This window comes from Diadema antillarum, unplaced genomic scaffold, assembly GCF_040938485.1.
Source record: "Diadema antillarum isolate AM-2024a unplaced genomic scaffold, OU_Dant_1.0 seq00000871_RagTag, whole genome shotgun sequence".
NCBI lineage: Eukaryota > Metazoa > Echinodermata > Echinoidea > Diadematoida > Diadematidae > Diadema > Diadema antillarum.
In genome coordinates this window covers 321,141-337,527 of record NW_027271737.1, presented here as the reverse complement: position 1 = coordinate 337,527, position 16,387 = coordinate 321,141, and the positions used below count along the sequence as shown (strand labels likewise).

The window sequence follows — 16,387 nt, the reverse complement described above, 5'->3', positions numbered from 1 at the left end:
TACCTTGTATTCATATGAAAGAGTGATTTTTTCCCATTTAACATAGAAGAATTTAATGTCCCTAATGTAAAAAAAGTGTTCCTTTCCTAAAACAACCTCATGAAATTAGCAACATTCAAGCACAAAGCAAACACTGCGGACAATTCGACAGCAACATTACCATGGCAGCTCTTATAATACCGTCCTGTTTACTTCATGCTTGCTGATTTACTGTGATTAAAATACCCTTAGGGTTGCATTTACTGCTATATGTACAGTGTAAAGGATTACATGAGTGAGTTCTCACCTGGAGACATGCTGGATGGCGTCCATGAAGAACACCAGCTTCATCTCCTTGGAGGAACTCATATTGTAGTCATCAAGGTACTGGCAAATGCAATGAAGAAAGCAAAACATTCATCTCACTGTGACAAAGCACATCAAAGTATGCGCTTGCAATGAAGATGGAATAGAAACAAGTGAGAGGTGTGATGTGCCATATTTGTCAAAAGTAGCAGTTGCCACTTGCAAATTCTTTCTATGTGGGGGGGGGGGGCAGTCATTGCATGTGAATGGACTCTAATGGCTTCAAATGGCAGCACATGGTACATGCATCACCAGCATCTAATCTATGGTGACGTAAACATTTTGCCATGTTAAGTTATCCTCTCAATGTGATGTGAATGGGAAAATACCCACACAAATTCAAAGGAAAGGAAAGGGAACTCAAGGAACACTTAAATATCCCAGTGCCAGATACAATTAGTACAGAATGAGTTCTTTTGATTTTTTTTTTTTTTTTTTTTGGGGGGGTAAATTTAGCTGAGTTGATGTTGGATCATATCTTTTGATGAAGTATGGAGGAGATTAGGGGAGTGTCAGCAGAGGGTTACTACCATCAAGGAGGACGATATAGCAGATTGATAAAAGTATGAGCAATAATGACAATATCACAAAGATGGAAAAAAAATTCTTCTCTTTCATGCACATGTAAGATACAGTGAGCAACTCTCCAACAAAAGTACATTTATACTTGTTTACATGTTTGTTTGTTTGAATTATGTCAGCTAGTTCAAAAGTGACACTCACATCCCCGAGGACATTCCTGAGTTTGTTCAGATCCACGATGTCTTCGTAGAGCTTGTCCGCCTCGTCGGCCCCCATCTTCATGAAGTCTCCGAAGATGATGGGCTTGGTGACGAAGGTCTCGGGGTCGATGTTCTGACTGAAGTGCTTGTTGGCCATCTCGGCCATGATCTCATTGAAGTACTTCTTGTCCTCGTTGTTGATGAGGCGGTCGTGGAAGACACGCTGGCACTCGTGGCAGAAGATCCGGAAGATGCCCACCTGGTCACGGATGATACCCGGGTCTGCCTGGAGGACACCTGGGGAATCCATTCAAAGCAAATTGACTTTGGGTCACTGACTGAACAAAGTACAACATATCTGAAAGTAAAATTCAAATAGATTTGATAACAACAATCAGAATCATCATCACCATCACCATCATCATCACTATCATCACCATCATCATCATCATCACCATCATCATCATGACCAGTATTCATATAGCACCTTTTCAAGATTCAAAGCCCTCATAATAATGGTGACCAATGGTATGGAAACTTCTGACAGATCTTCGAGTAAATGACAAGGTTTGCTGCAAACTTAGCAAGGCAGAAACAAACAAGATACTAATGGCAATACATATTGAAACATTTGCCTGTATGACCAACAGTCTCAAACCAATGATTACTGACATCAATATCATGTATATTATAATCTTGTAATTACATTTCTGTGCACATATTTGACAACATCACAGCATCATCAACTTCATTAACCACTCTGCTGGAACATCCACTAAAAAAAAAAACAAAGATTAATTCACGACACTTTGTGCCCTATGCACCTCAAGAAAACCATTGCAGTTCCATGGACTATATGATCACTTGTTGGTCCAGGCAAACATTATTACTGTTGCATGTCAGTGGTGATGATAACATGGGTCAAGATTTAACTTCCATTTTGATCCAGTGCAGGCTTGTGCTATATGTACCTGGACTATGAAAGAGACAAACTTACCCTGCACACATTTAGAGAGATCTCTGAGGTTGAAGACGTAGTGAGATTTGGCCGGTGTGGGTAAGAGGTCGGTGCTCATGCGGCCATAGATCTCCACTGCTGCGCCTACAATGGCATCTGCTTGCTCTTTCACAGCAGGGGGGAACTCTGCCAGGAAGCCGCTGATAATGGACTACGAAACACAACAGGCAAACAAAAAGCAATAAAATAGAATATCACAGATTCATCGTATTATGATGAACAAACTTGACTGTTATATAATATAGATTACTTGTCCTTAAGTGACACAGCCATTCTAAATTTCTACAGGACTTCTTTACAGCATTACAAGCATTTCAAAAACTAAGATCAAATCAAATGCATATTTCCCGAGGTCATGATGGTTGAATGGTTGTAGAACTGACCTTGAAAATGTGCTTGAGACTGTGGTCAGAGGCAGTGGGAACGCAAAGCATGCTGAAGTGGCGCATGAGACGAGGCGTGACAGGGTTGCGACCCCCGCCCGGAGGGGCACACGCCGAAGCCAGAGTCACATCCTGAAAAAAACAAACAGATCAATGAAGTGCGCGATCTATAAAACAGGCAACACACATAGCACCACAGGTTCAAAGTGTGGCAATAACAATTAACAGAACTTTGCTTACATCACAATGACATAATTTTCTCTGGGGATTACCTGAATGTCCTTCCAGAACATCTTCTCTCGGTCATACAGTCCACCAAAGTCCTGGTACTGTCTCAGAAGCTCGATGGGTGGCTGAGAGCCATAGGTGTCCAGCTTGGGCATGTTGAGATCATCAACAAAGATAATGACTCTCTTGCCAATAGGGGCACCTGAAGAGATATAGATATTACTACATGATTAAGGATCAATCAGGACACAGGTAAGACCCAACAAGCAAAAGTGATACTACAGCTCTCTTGAATCACAATGACACTGCTTTTATAAAGCAAATAAAAAAAAAGGGCACGTGGATATAAACTTTGTGCTCCTGCGAGAAGCAAAATTTAGTGACTCCTGTGTTTTAAAAGATGAAAGAAGGTACGCAGTTTTCAACCAAAGAAGTCAATAATACTTGACTCTTTGCATGTTACCTCATTAATGAGAAAAGTTTAAACTTGATAAAAAGAACCAAACAAACAATAAGTACGAATATCAAGTTTTGCCATAGCAATGCCATTATCATCACATAAAACTTCTTTGTTTTATTGGGGGGGGGGGGGGGGCAGGGTGCATGTGCCCATACCCAGTATGGTCTTTCTCTAATCTAAACATGGTGATTTTAAAAAAAACCAACAACCCCAAAACAATGAGTAAGAATGTTGAGCTATGCCATAGCAACGTCATCACATGAAACTTTTTTGTTTTTTGGGGGATGTATTTGCCCATACCAAGGATGGTCTTTCTCTTCTTCTCCAGCTTTCCCTCAATGATCTCTTGAGTCCTCTGGCTGCTGGTTTGGGCCGAGAAGTTCATGAAGATGGGGACGTAATCTGCCTTCTCCGCGATGCCTTCCAGCAGACCACGGGCAATCACAGACTGTGGGTAAACAACAACATGATACAAATAATGCACTTTTTATCTTCACATCGTTGTTGATCATCATGAGACAAGCAACTCCACTTGATTTTTTTTCTCCTGACCAAGTTGCCTATCACATCACTAATAGTAGGGCAGATATGTAACAAAAATTGGTCGAAATGCTCACATCCGGCGGAAAGTATGAAATTTTGCATATAGAGGTATTTTGGGGCGCTGATTTCAAATATTGCCGGATCCAAGAGATCTGACCACGGGGTCGGCCGCCATTTTGAATTCCAATATGGCCGCCATCACAAAACAAATTCAAAGATCCCTATCTTCAGTTCTGAATGACCTGTGGCACCAAAATTTGGTACACATGAGCGTTTTGACACATTGAATTTGATGACAGATTGATTCGGAGTGTCTGACAAACATCGAATGGCCGCCATTTTGAATTCCAATATGGCCGCCTCGACGAAATATTCAAAATCCCTATCTCGTTTTCTAAGTGGTGAGTGACCCTGAAATTAGGTGTAAACAAGTATGTTAAGATACTGAGTTAAAATATTAACTGATGTGATGTGTCTGACAAACGCAATGCCTGCTGTTTTGAATTCCAATGTGGCTACGAAGACAAACATCACGACTAACATTCACGGGCATGTCAAAAAGTGCAGCAAAAAGGAAGCATAATGCACCTTTCACTGACGTCACAATGTAAATACATCAGCGCGCACTCTATCAGTTACAAACGCGCGCTCAATCAGGTAGCCTAATTAAAAAACCCGAGATAGAGATTTTCAACACTCCAACATGGCAAATACGTATTTAATTCAAATTTGCTGCCGTGCAGCTTGTCAGACACATCAAATAAGTGTGTTATTGAAGTCATTATATCTTCATGCTTTTATATATCAAATTCCAATGGCTAATGTCATTCAGAACTGAAGATAGGGATCTTTGACGGCGGCCATATTGGAATTCAAAATGGCGGCCGACCCCGTTATCAGATCTCTTGGATCCGGCAATTTTTGAAATCAGCGCCTCAAAATACCCCTATATGCAAAATTTCATACTTTCCGCCGGATGTGAGCATCTTTTTCACATATCTGCCCCACTATAAATCAAAGAAGTGGAAGGAAGATTTTTTTTTACCTTGGATGTACAAATGACTTTGGAGGGGAAAAAAAAAAAATCTACAAAATAGGTAGTCTACCAACAGTCGGGTAGAGATGTTTGTAATTTAGAAATTGAATGGAACAACTTTCTCATCAAATTTCACTCCTTACAATTCATGTCTTTCACTGTCTCATCCTCCCCCACCCACTTCAAAAAAAAAAACAAAAAAATCTGTAGAGCTGAAGAATCTCCACAATTGAGAAAGATTTGTTTTTCTTTCATCCAGATGATGCTAAAAAAATTCTACAATATTCTAAAGATGGAAAAAAAAGAGAGGGATACCTTCCCCACTCCGGTGGTTCCAGTGAAGAGAACAGAGTGCTTGACGAGGAGGAGCTTCTCCATGAGGTAGCCGAAGCGAACCGTGTCCATTGTGGGCACAAGCATCTCAAAGAAGGGGATCTCAGGGTTGTACTTGAAGGCAGGCACTATTTTTTCCCACAGGTCCATGCGCTTGGAGTCAAAATCCATGTAGCAGCTCCACAGGTCCCCATTGGTGGGCAGCTGAGGCAGAGGGAAGATCAGTAAAGGTGAAATAGTTTTGTAATCACTGGAAACTTGGAATATGTATAGTAAATTGTGGTTGAGATTTCTTCCAGAGAGAGGAAAGCAATCTTGAGCTTGCATTGCTCAATTTACATAATCGATGTAGTGTTGATGACTAATCTCCAGGATTAGCGAAGGTAAATGACACACAGAAAGATCAGAACAGTTACAATTTATGAGGAGATCATGAAGGCTATCCACTCCTCTCTGCAACAATAATCATGTGAAGATGACAAACATTGAGAGTACCCTGGTTATAGTCAGCTTTGTGTGGTTTTGTGGTTTTTCTGGGAGTATTTGGTAACAGAAAACCTTAAAGGTGTCTTGAAAAACAAATGTTTAACACCTGTTTCAACTGCTGCGTAAATGAAGTAGTTTTGCCAGCAAACTATCTTGTAAAATGGATAAAGCATTGTAACAAATCCACTAGGTGTGCAAAAAGGAGTGAGCACATTTGTAATCAAAGGCGTTCTCTAAGCAAAAAAGGGTCATCAACACCATAAAAGACACTGTTTTTCCCCTTATTTGAAGAATTAAATTTGTACCACTCATGCCATAAACAGAGCATGGTTTCATCATCTTCGTACCTAAACAAACACAATGCCCCTGCCAAAGCATTCATCTTTTAATTTATTTAAATAATTAGGCAGAAATATGCAAAAGCATTTCTAGACGCTCTTCTAAAGCTTTGAGAGTGATGATAAAAACAAAAGAGAGTGAGGGATGAGGACGAATCCAACTCACTTTGGCATCTCCGTTATCCTCAAACTGGTTCCTGATGAAAGTATCGAAGGAATCCCAGCAGGACTCTATGAGGTTGCCACCGATGCCCCACAGGTAGCAGAAGACGAACGTGGAGCAGATGATGGGGTGTAGCTTGGCCGTTTCCATCCTCAGGTTGGGGCATCCTTTGTCCTGGAAGAGCAGGGCTTCCAGCAAGCAGCACAGGCTGGTCACTTTACTGATATCAACCTGAGGAGCAAATCACACAGCATCATCTTATCGTATGATACACGGTAAAACTCTGTCTCCAAGAAAGTAACTGCTTCTCACAACAAACGCATACACACTAACTTTGAGCAATCTCAACATTGTGAGAACACAACTCTGTTATTTGCTTCCTTGTATTGTGAGCACGCAAATTGTACATGCTGAAATAATGCATCCAAGCCACCAGTAATGTTGCTCAATAAGGTGGAAAATTGGCAATGCTCACACATAAACACCCAGGTATTTGATTGTAACTGTTTCAGTCTCTTCTGTCGTTTAGTGCCAGTCCTCAATAAACAGAGATTCAATTAAACATGAAAGAACAGGCACAAAGCATACCTGGTTGATGGCTTGTGTGCATTTCTTCAAGATGAACTTGAGACCGTCTTCCACATAGTTCCCAAAGAGGTCGAGGAGGTAGTTGTAGGTCTCCTCCTGGAGTTTGTCTTTGAAGCGGGCCAGCCAAGTCCTCACGTACGGCATCCACTTCAGCTCTCCAGGGTCGATGTACACCATCCCACACCTTATGTATATGATGCATGGTGAGAAAACAGCCATCAAACTTGTGCTTCACATGACAGTGAACACTAGATTAACACTGAATGAATAAAAGTCAAGGCCCTGACTGATATAATGTGGTTATTTAAATAATTGCAGGAATTGAGTACCTTTAAATCAGTTAAGGTTGTAACGATCGCTTACATGTTGCATTTTGAACCTTGAATCATGTCCAGATAACATCAAGAAATATTTTTAGAAAACCTTACAAGGTAGAAAAACCCACAAGTAGAGCAAGGTGGGGGGGGGGGGGGGGGTTACTTCCAGGATTGAAATTAATTCATGCTAGTTTTAAATGACATAAAACAACGTAAACATGCCTGAACATTAACCCCATCGTTTGCCTGATATATCAGACCCCTTATTTTCTTGCAAATTCAAAGAAAATTATCAGAAACTCGAGAGATATACTCTCATTAACTAGAATTACGAGCATGAGTGATTTGAGCTACAATCAAACATGCATTGTGTGGAAATCAAAAACTACACTCATACAGAGTGCAGCAGATATTTAGAGATATTGTAAAAAATGAGGGGCTACTATTTACTATTGCTACTTTCACAAGAGTATAATTTGCAACTGCGGATTTGATACACATCTTTTCCCCTCTTCATATCTACTACAGATTTCCCAAGCAACAATGAGGGTTACCTGCTGACTGTGGCTGGTGAGGCTACAGCCAGATCCTGGACCTCAAACACCATGTGGATGGAGGCCGAGAGCTTGATGCGCTCGCTGTTAGCCAGACACAGCATCTTGTTGTCATCCAGCACGGTGTTCATGTTCTCAATCCAGAGGGCGTCCACTGGACCATCGCAGATGATCCACTTGTGGTCGTCGGTTGTGTCCTGCGGGTCAATTTATGACAATGGAGAAACATAATATAACTTGGTGTATTGCAATCATAAATATGTAACCATGGGAAGCATATAAAACAAGGTTAATTACAATCAATGTTGATATGACCACATACAAATGTCCATACAATCATTAACCATTAATACTTACTATGTTGATAAACATGAATCAGTATTGTCCTATCATATCAACATTTCCCAGTGAGGGTAAGAAAATGGAAGAAATGCATAGCACAATATCTTAGCAAAGATGGAAATACTGCATGCACGTTCACACAGCTAATCTTGGCTATTCTCAGCATACAAAGAGAGTGTTGGTAATAGATGACCATGCACTCAATGACTCTTGCACAGAAAAGTATCAGAATGTAAAGGGAGAAACATGACTGTGAAGGTTTATACTGCTTCATCTCAATGTCTTAACCTCAGCTGCTTAGTTAAAATCATGCTAAATCTCTTACGCAATCACCAAATGATAATTTCAAAAGAATGTGACTTTTGGGATGTTGCAGCAAGCTACTTACAGCCGAAGCCTGTCGTACAGTGAGGGCCATGAGTCCGTCCTGCCACTCAAGGGTTAGTTTGTTGATCTCTCCATATAGCTCGCCCATTGTCACTGACTTGGGGTTCAGGACGTATGTGCGCACTGGTTGGTAGTAGGGCACATCTTCACCGGCGGCGTGGAGGTCAGTCAGGGTCTTGGCCAGGCACTATCAGGATGGGATGATAAATCCATGTAGTAAAACATAATGCAACAGCACATTTCGTGAATGAAAGTTACACCCCCTGTTTTTGAGCAAGCAGTACTATGGTTTATGGTCAAAGGGTTAATATCATCAGATATCCTTTCCCCTGAAAGTACAGGAATATTTTCTTGTACCCCCACTTTTGGAAGAAGTTGTCATTTTAAGCAAAAATTTTATTTTAGATACCTTTTCTTTTTAATGAAAGTGATTCATGAGAAATCATTCCACTTATGACTTTATACTCTGAAACAACTTCATTTACTTTATTTACCTTACTTATCACTGTGAAGTATATGTGATAAACACACACAAAAACAAGAAAATGGGTGAGAGGGATATTGTGTCAGTTTACAAATAGTTCTAAATTGATGTTGTTCTGTTCTTTTGCCAGTGGGCGACAGAGAGAGAGGTCTTCTAAACACCATTTCCTCTCACCTCATACACAGTAGTTTTGCCTCCTCCCGTGGGACCGACGAGCATGACGCCGTGTCTGACGATCATGGTCTCGTAGAGCTGGATGACTTTCTTCACCATGCAGTCCTCCGGCTGGAGGTTCTTGGCCACCAGGGAATCAATGATGGTCTTCTCTAGCAGGCCGTAGTCGTGCTCTGGCAGCACCGAGCCCGGGAACAGATCGGACAGGATGCCCTGGAGACAAACGAAAAAAGAGAAAATCAACCACATCTGAAAATAATTCCATCTCCTTTTGCCTAAAATTATCAGATGACTTTATAATATGCAGGTACATTAGAGACCACACCACATTGTACAGCATAATCTTTCTTTTTATAATCTATTGGCATTTCCCTCATAATATAACTCAAACTGTGCGCTATTGCTTCTTCAGGCATCCATGCAGTCATATCTATCAGTCAGTTTTAAGTTGACACATACTTCCTTCTCCTCCTCATGTATAACGTTTCCATGAGTGATCGCTAGTTCAGGCAAATACAAGCATGAACTGCTGTACTATCTTTTTAGGTTGACTTTGCTATGTTTCTGCATTATGACAGACTACATGGAATAGTCTCTCACACATGAAATTTCCTACCTTGAATACTATCAACTATTTATTACATTCCATAAGAAGATTTGCAACTATTTTTTAAACACAAAATTAGCAAGCTGCAAATTCCTGATTTAGGCCTTGCCAACATTCTTTTCCAGCTCAAGACATTGTAATTTCCAATTGATAATGATTTTTTTTTTTCTCAAGCGATATGCCTGCATGATATTGCTGGAACTAGTTCAGTCAAGAAAAATATGCATACCAGTATACTTCATGTGAACAGAATTGTTTCTGTAAGACATGGTATGGGCAATTCCATATAGCTTTGTAAGGCAAAAATAAACGCATAATCATGTAATTATCATTTCTACAATGCAATCCCCCTAATATATTGCTTCTCAGGGGTTCCTGGGCAATTCTATAAACTGGCAATGTATGTTACGCTAGGTGTATACAATCATCCCACTGATACACACTGCTGAAGAAAGTTGTTGTCTTGGATCTCAAGAATGTTACCTTGAAAAGGACGGCATCATCCGCCAGGAACTTGGGAAGGTTGCTGTCCCTGAGAGCTCTGATCAGCACAATGTCCTCGCCAAGGTCGGGATTGCTGCGCTTGAGGGCGCCGGCCATCACCAGCACGGACTTGACGGCACGCATGCCAAAGTCGTAGTGGTCCTGCTGGGACAGCTGCTCAGAGCAGAGTTTGTACATCTGGGTCATCTTTCGGGCAAGGTTGCGGGAGGACTCGAAGCCCTCAGAGTATAGGATCACTTCAGCGATGAGAGCTGTGGATCAAAGCACATCAGATCAATATCAAATCACCATGATTCATTACCCAAATCTGGCAGATTAACACAACATGACAGAGATTACTCATTTGTAACACACATTAACAAAGAGATGTGCAGGGGTGAAAGGCATAGCTCTTCTGCCTCTTTTGAGAAAGAAACTGAATAGTGGCGTAGCATAAGGAGAATAAAAGACAGTTTGTACAGACTAATGTATCAATACAACAAACAGAACATTTCATATTGCCAGATTCTGATCTGCTCAAAACTAAGTCTGACATTTTTTAGATGTTTGAGTTTATACACAAACTCAGTGAGATTGGCCTTGAGGGACAAGACCTCTATTGCTAGGCTTCCTTCTTTTTCTTTTTCTTTTCTTTCTGGAAGCATTTTCCAATGATACAATCATTGGGTTGACATAGAAAATTTTCTTAGCATAATCTTCTCAATTTAAAGACCTATATTTTTAAGACTTTTCCTTCTCAAGTTCTGAAAGACAACTGACAATCCAACACTTACCGTAATCTGGAACCATCATGGAGATGGGCCTAAAGAGAGCCTTAAGGTTGTCTGGCAGCTCGGTTCTCCCGGCATACCCAGGGTTCATGGTGATGAAGGCAGCGCAGGACGGAATCAACTTGATCTCACGACCCTCAAACATGAAGCGGGACAGCTGTAGGAGAAAGCATATGACATATACTAGAATTTGTTTGCTGTATAATTTCTTCCACGTAAGTTGTGGAGTGCTTCCTGTGAGGTTTTTACTTGTGGTGCATTATACCTTGTTGTAGCTTGTAATGCTTACTAATGTAGTAATCTTCTAAGATGACAGTCTCTTTTACAAACTGTAGTTGTAACTTTTATGCTTACTGATATAGTAAACTCATCAGATGACAATAACTTAAGTTACTACGTGTATATAGAGTAGGCATGGAATGATCATCAATGTTAAGTCTCTCCTAGAAGGGAGCACAAGCCATTTCAAGAACAAAATGAAATGAGATGACGCCTGAGGAGATTGCTAACCTTGGCAGCCTTGGCATTTCTGATGGTGATGAGCTGCTGAGCGATGACAGACAACACCTCAATGTCAATCCTGTTGAACTCGTCGAAACAGCACCACGCCCCTGACTGGGCCAGACCGGAGAAGAACCGCCCCATCATCTTGTAGTCCAGGCCGTCGGAGCAGTTGAAGACCACGCACTGCTTGGCCAGACCCTTGGCTAAGTCCTTGGTGGTCTCGGTCTTACCAGTGCCTGCTGGTCCAGCCGGTGCTCCCCCGAGGTCTAGCTGGAGGGCACCCATCAGACACAGGTAGCATCGATCCTGGACAGAGAGAAAAGATACTTAGTATCCATGAAAACAGGCACCATGTTACCTTCTAATACTGTGAAGGACATCCTCACACACTTCTTAGTTTAGTTACTTGCTTTTTTTAATGTATGCAGGTGCAACTGGTGATACTGCTTGTTTGATGGAAATGCAATGCTATCAAAAAATAGCCAAAACTTGTGTTAACTTTTAAAAGAACAAAAGGATGAATGCCAACCTATCTTACACACAATGTTCCAAGAACGTATCATTAACCAACAGTTAGTTATGGCGGTTGGAGAGGGTTCTACTAATCTTGGATGATTTAACACATTTTCATGCTTTTTTATGCATGCAGGTGCTATGGGTGATACTGGGCACTGTTTGTTGGAAATGCAATGCTATCAGATAATGACCAGAACCTACATCATCTCTTAAAGAAATATAACAATGAATACCAAATTTCATTACAGTGTTGCAAGGGCATGTTAAGGGACAGTGAGGTATGGTAGGTAGAGAGGGAATGATTTAACACATTTTCTATATATACATTCTACATGAGTTTTAGAACCTCTACTTTCATGCCAGCAAAGTGCTTTCAACTCACAGTGAGTGGGGTGATAACCAGACGGGGGGAGGCCCCCAGGTACTCGTAGCCATAGATGTACTGCGAGGTGGACATGCGCACCACACAGTTGTCCAGCTCCAGGTCCCAGTAGTAGCGCAGCTGCTTGACCCACTCAAAGTTGTTGGAGGAGTCCACCTTGTTCTTGACCATGCTGGTGATGATGTCCCTGGCGTGGACGTCGATGGTGATCTGGGCTCCCAGGATGGCCCTGACCAGCTTGGGCAGTTGTCCTCGCACCATGGCGGCCAGCTGGTTCAGGTTCTGCAAACCAAAAAACAACGAACACTCATTGCAGGATCTTCTTTGCTGGGCCACGATATTGCACAGAATGAAATCACACCAAGGAGTGGAGAAACGTGAACTAAGTCATGACCCTGATAATTACAAATCAAGTCAGCAGTCCAGGATTAGAATATTATGTTGCTTTCAAACATGCATTGTGCTACAAACATAACATATTCAAACATATTTGTCAGTATGCCAGAAACAGAATTATGATAAGTACAGATATCAAAGGGTGACTAAATCCAAGAAACCTCATCAAATTGGCTTGCACCCTGAAAAAGAGACATGACCCTGCAGGGCCATATTTGAGATTGATGAGACATGATACAATCTGAACGATATCGTTAAAACATTGAAATTGGTAGTAAGTCCATGTGTTTATGTAAACTGGAAAATTTTATCACCCATTCAAAGAAAGACATGTCTTCAATGACTGAAATGTAACCAAAATTATCATCAAAAACTTCACCCTCAAAACTTTCTACTCTACTTTGACAGATATCAGTAGCTGTCACAAGTACCCTTGACAATGCAAACTAACCCTTTAATATATACTTAATGATACAGGCCTGGCTACATGACTTACGTCAAAGTTCTTCCCTTCGAACTCCTTCATGGCCTCATGTCTGTCTCCGTCCGTCTCCAACACCTCGGTCACATCCCGGGCCCACATGGTTTGAGACACAGTCAGAACAACCTGCACATAACGGACAGTTTAGTTAATCAAGGTCACCTTCAGAAGGGTTAACGCATTTGTGCTGGGGACATGAAACCTTCCAAGAAGTAGCATGAGACCGACTGATACGAAATGTTTAGCAGCGGCAAACTTTGATCAATGGGCTGTACATGCTTACCTATTGAAACAGAGTGAGATAAAATATAACATCAAATTTCAATGATTATTGATGCATGTCTATTTGCCAAGCATTTGTTTTTTGTTTCTTATAGTACTGTTTGTTGATGTTGTTCATGTTGTTGTGATATTGCTTTATCAGTATCAGTATCCATATTATATTCTAAGTACACCATTGTGCAAGGCTTAAACCATCCTGGCAAGCATTCACAAATGAAAACACAAGCACACATTCATGATTGTACAACAGAGAGCGAGAGAAAGAAAATAAAACCAAAGACTCGTCTGACCGCACCTGTGAAGGATTGTTTGCGATCCACTCTTCCTTGGGCTTGAGCTCGTAATCTGCCAGGGCTGCCTTGGTGATGCGGCGCAGGGAGGACATCATGGCCTCCTCCACCTTGCCCAGCCAGTCCTCCACGTTGCCTCGGGCCTTCAGCCCCTTGCCCAGGCCCACCTTCTCGTTCTCGGGCGAGATCATGGCGATGATGTCGTTGGTGCTCGTCGTGGCTTGATCTGGAATGCCATCATGGGAGGGAAAAAACACACACTTTATTGCATGAGAGGAAAGGTCTTGTCTTGGCACATGTTGTGAGAAGATAAAGCACACAATATTTGGAAACTTGATGAGCTAAGTACAACAAATTATTTCATCCCTCTGAAGTGTATATTAGAAATCGTTCTTGGGTTCATGAAACAATCAGTGTGGAGACATTTTAGAATGCATATTTTGATGCATCTGGAGTATGGTATGTCAATGGTCAAGTTTCAAGAGGAATCAAAATAGCTGAATGTTAATCACCAGATTAAGGGCAAGACATAAACACGATGACAGAGGGTTGTTTGTTACTCTTTTTAAGTGAGCACAACTGCAGGTGTTTTGGGGGAGTTGTTGTACGCGGTATTCATAACCCACTCGTGTGGACTTCAAGACATTGGAAAGAAGGTTAGTTTTCAAACAAGATAATTCGTAAAACTGACAAACCTTTGTCCCCAGTAGGAGAGCTCTTGCCGTCGGCTGCCACTGTGCCAAACTCCAGCTTGGCGATGGCATCAAAGCATTTCCTGAGATGGGGCTGCACAGCGTGAGGATTACGGGTCTGAGACAGGATCTCCAGCAGCTCATCATTGGACAGGAAGTAAAACCTGCGAGATAACCAGACAAGGGATACTCTTCCAGGTCAGCCACTTTGAGGTTCTTAACATCTCATCAAAACTATGTAACTTCATCATCTCCAATGTGAAGTAAATTCATGTCATCTTTGACAATGGCAAGAATACAGTGCAAACCTAATGTTTACTTTCTGTTGTATTAGCCTCATTTTTCACATGATTCCTTCTATACTCACATTTTGATAAATAAAGAATGAGCATGAAGTCCCTTTTTTTTCTTTGAAAGATCAAAGTCAATCAAACACAATCAGTATATCCAAGTAAATTACAAAACAGTACTTGGAGTATGTCTTAAACAAAGATTTTGTCAGTCAAAAAAAAAGGAATGATGACACACTTCCAATACACCACTGCATATCAGCACACAAAGATTTCCACCATATTGGATATCACTACTGATGGCACCACTTTGCCCTTTTATTCACTGATTGGTACCCCATGACAATGCTGAAATCAGCACGCATCTGTTGGCATGTACAGATAAAAGCAATGACTATACAGGTGAACAAGGGAATCAACAGGTGTCAAATTAGGGCACTCACCTCGGGAACACGCATCGCTTGGACTCCAGGTACGCCTCAAGACATTTCTGGATCTGGTCCAAGAGGGCATTGTTATTCTTGAACGTCTCAAGGAGGCCGGGCTGGGTGGCGGCACGGATGGCCAGGGGCAGACGGTTGACCTTGCGCATGATCTCCTTCCAGGACTTGTCCACCTGCATGAACATCTTGGCCTCGGCGGGGAGCTGTCGCTGGATGTCTGGAGCGCTGAAGATGCTCTCCAAGTAGAGCCAGTTCCTCTGGCATGTCAGCCACTCATCCTAGGGGGAGGGGAAAGATGAAGGGATAAACTTGTGAAAGTCAGACTACACTAACATATCAGAATTATCAACAAATATCAGGCAGATAACAGAAAATGATGCATTTATCTATTACTGATGTTTTATTTACTGATAGGATGATAGCGAGCTTTAGATTTGCCACGCGAGAGGTAATGACGCTATCAGACTAAAAATGGTGTTCTGCACATGCGCAAGGCAGCTGTTTCCATTGTTCAACCCACGAGGCTGTATTGTTTTAGCATTCATATCACAGATCTAAAGCTTGCTATGATTCACCGAGGCAGTATCAGTTGTTACAAGATATTGGAGGGGAAAAAGGAGAGAGAGAGAGAAAAAAAACACCATCACCACAGTCTTACCAGTGTCTCATTGAAGAGGGCAAGGTTCCTGACCCACTCATCCACTCTGGGCTTGATGGGTCCGACGTGGCGCGAGCTGGCGATGGTGGAGATGTTGACCTGGGAGTCGTCCAGTAGAACCTGGATGTCATCTGTGCCTCCGAGGATGAAGACGTCCTTGGAGTCGCGGTGAGCGAGCACGACAAACTCTGTCGTCTTCCACGAGTCTTCCACCTGTTGGATGACAGAATACGACAATAGCCCACATAATCATCTCTTCAGACAAGATGTAGATGTCTTGTCTAATCAAACATAAGGTTTAGGTGTAGAGGTGTCTGAAAATCAACAATGGCACTTAAAGTAAGCTTGGATATATGGAAAACAACACTTAAACATAAGCAGATGAAAACACTTTGACATTGGCAGGCACATCTCGCCATAATATCCCATCATGTCACAAAGAACACAAATATTTTTTCTCTTCCACAGATCACACTCTCATCCGTATCTACAATGGCTCAATGACACTTTTGTTTTTTCTGCTTAAAAACAGATAATATATATTATATACAAATGCATATGATTGTAAACCCTGGTCACTCAATCAGAAATAACACCTTAGTTTCCCTTGAATGTTAGTTGGACATGCATTAAGGGAAATGGACATTTAATCATATCTAAGCATATTCCTA

The 16,387-nt window shown here is 41.6% G+C and overlaps 1 protein-coding gene across 1 annotated transcript in view; it reads right to left on the bottom strand.

The window, feature by feature from the left end:
* The window catches only part of LOC139740635 (dynein axonemal heavy chain 6-like), a 61,954-nt gene that overhangs the window by 29,696 nt on the left and 15,871 nt on the right, over window positions 1-16,387 (bottom strand). Inside the window, 21 exon segments of the mRNA XM_071651216.1 lie at window positions 287-366; window positions 1,069-1,364; window positions 2,065-2,236; window positions 2,469-2,600; window positions 2,741-2,898; window positions 3,457-3,604; window positions 5,051-5,272; window positions 6,059-6,286; window positions 6,644-6,827; window positions 7,515-7,711; window positions 8,245-8,430; window positions 8,902-9,114; window positions 9,992-10,263; window positions 10,786-10,939; window positions 11,293-11,592; window positions 12,185-12,466; window positions 13,077-13,187; window positions 13,639-13,859; window positions 14,329-14,489; window positions 15,059-15,336; window positions 15,717-15,929. Of these exon segments, the coding sequence (XP_071507317.1) occupies window positions 287-366; window positions 1,069-1,364; window positions 2,065-2,236; window positions 2,469-2,600; window positions 2,741-2,898; window positions 3,457-3,604; window positions 5,051-5,272; window positions 6,059-6,286; window positions 6,644-6,827; window positions 7,515-7,711; window positions 8,245-8,430; window positions 8,902-9,114; window positions 9,992-10,263; window positions 10,786-10,939; window positions 11,293-11,592; window positions 12,185-12,466; window positions 13,077-13,187; window positions 13,639-13,859; window positions 14,329-14,489; window positions 15,059-15,336; window positions 15,717-15,929 (4,208 nt within the window).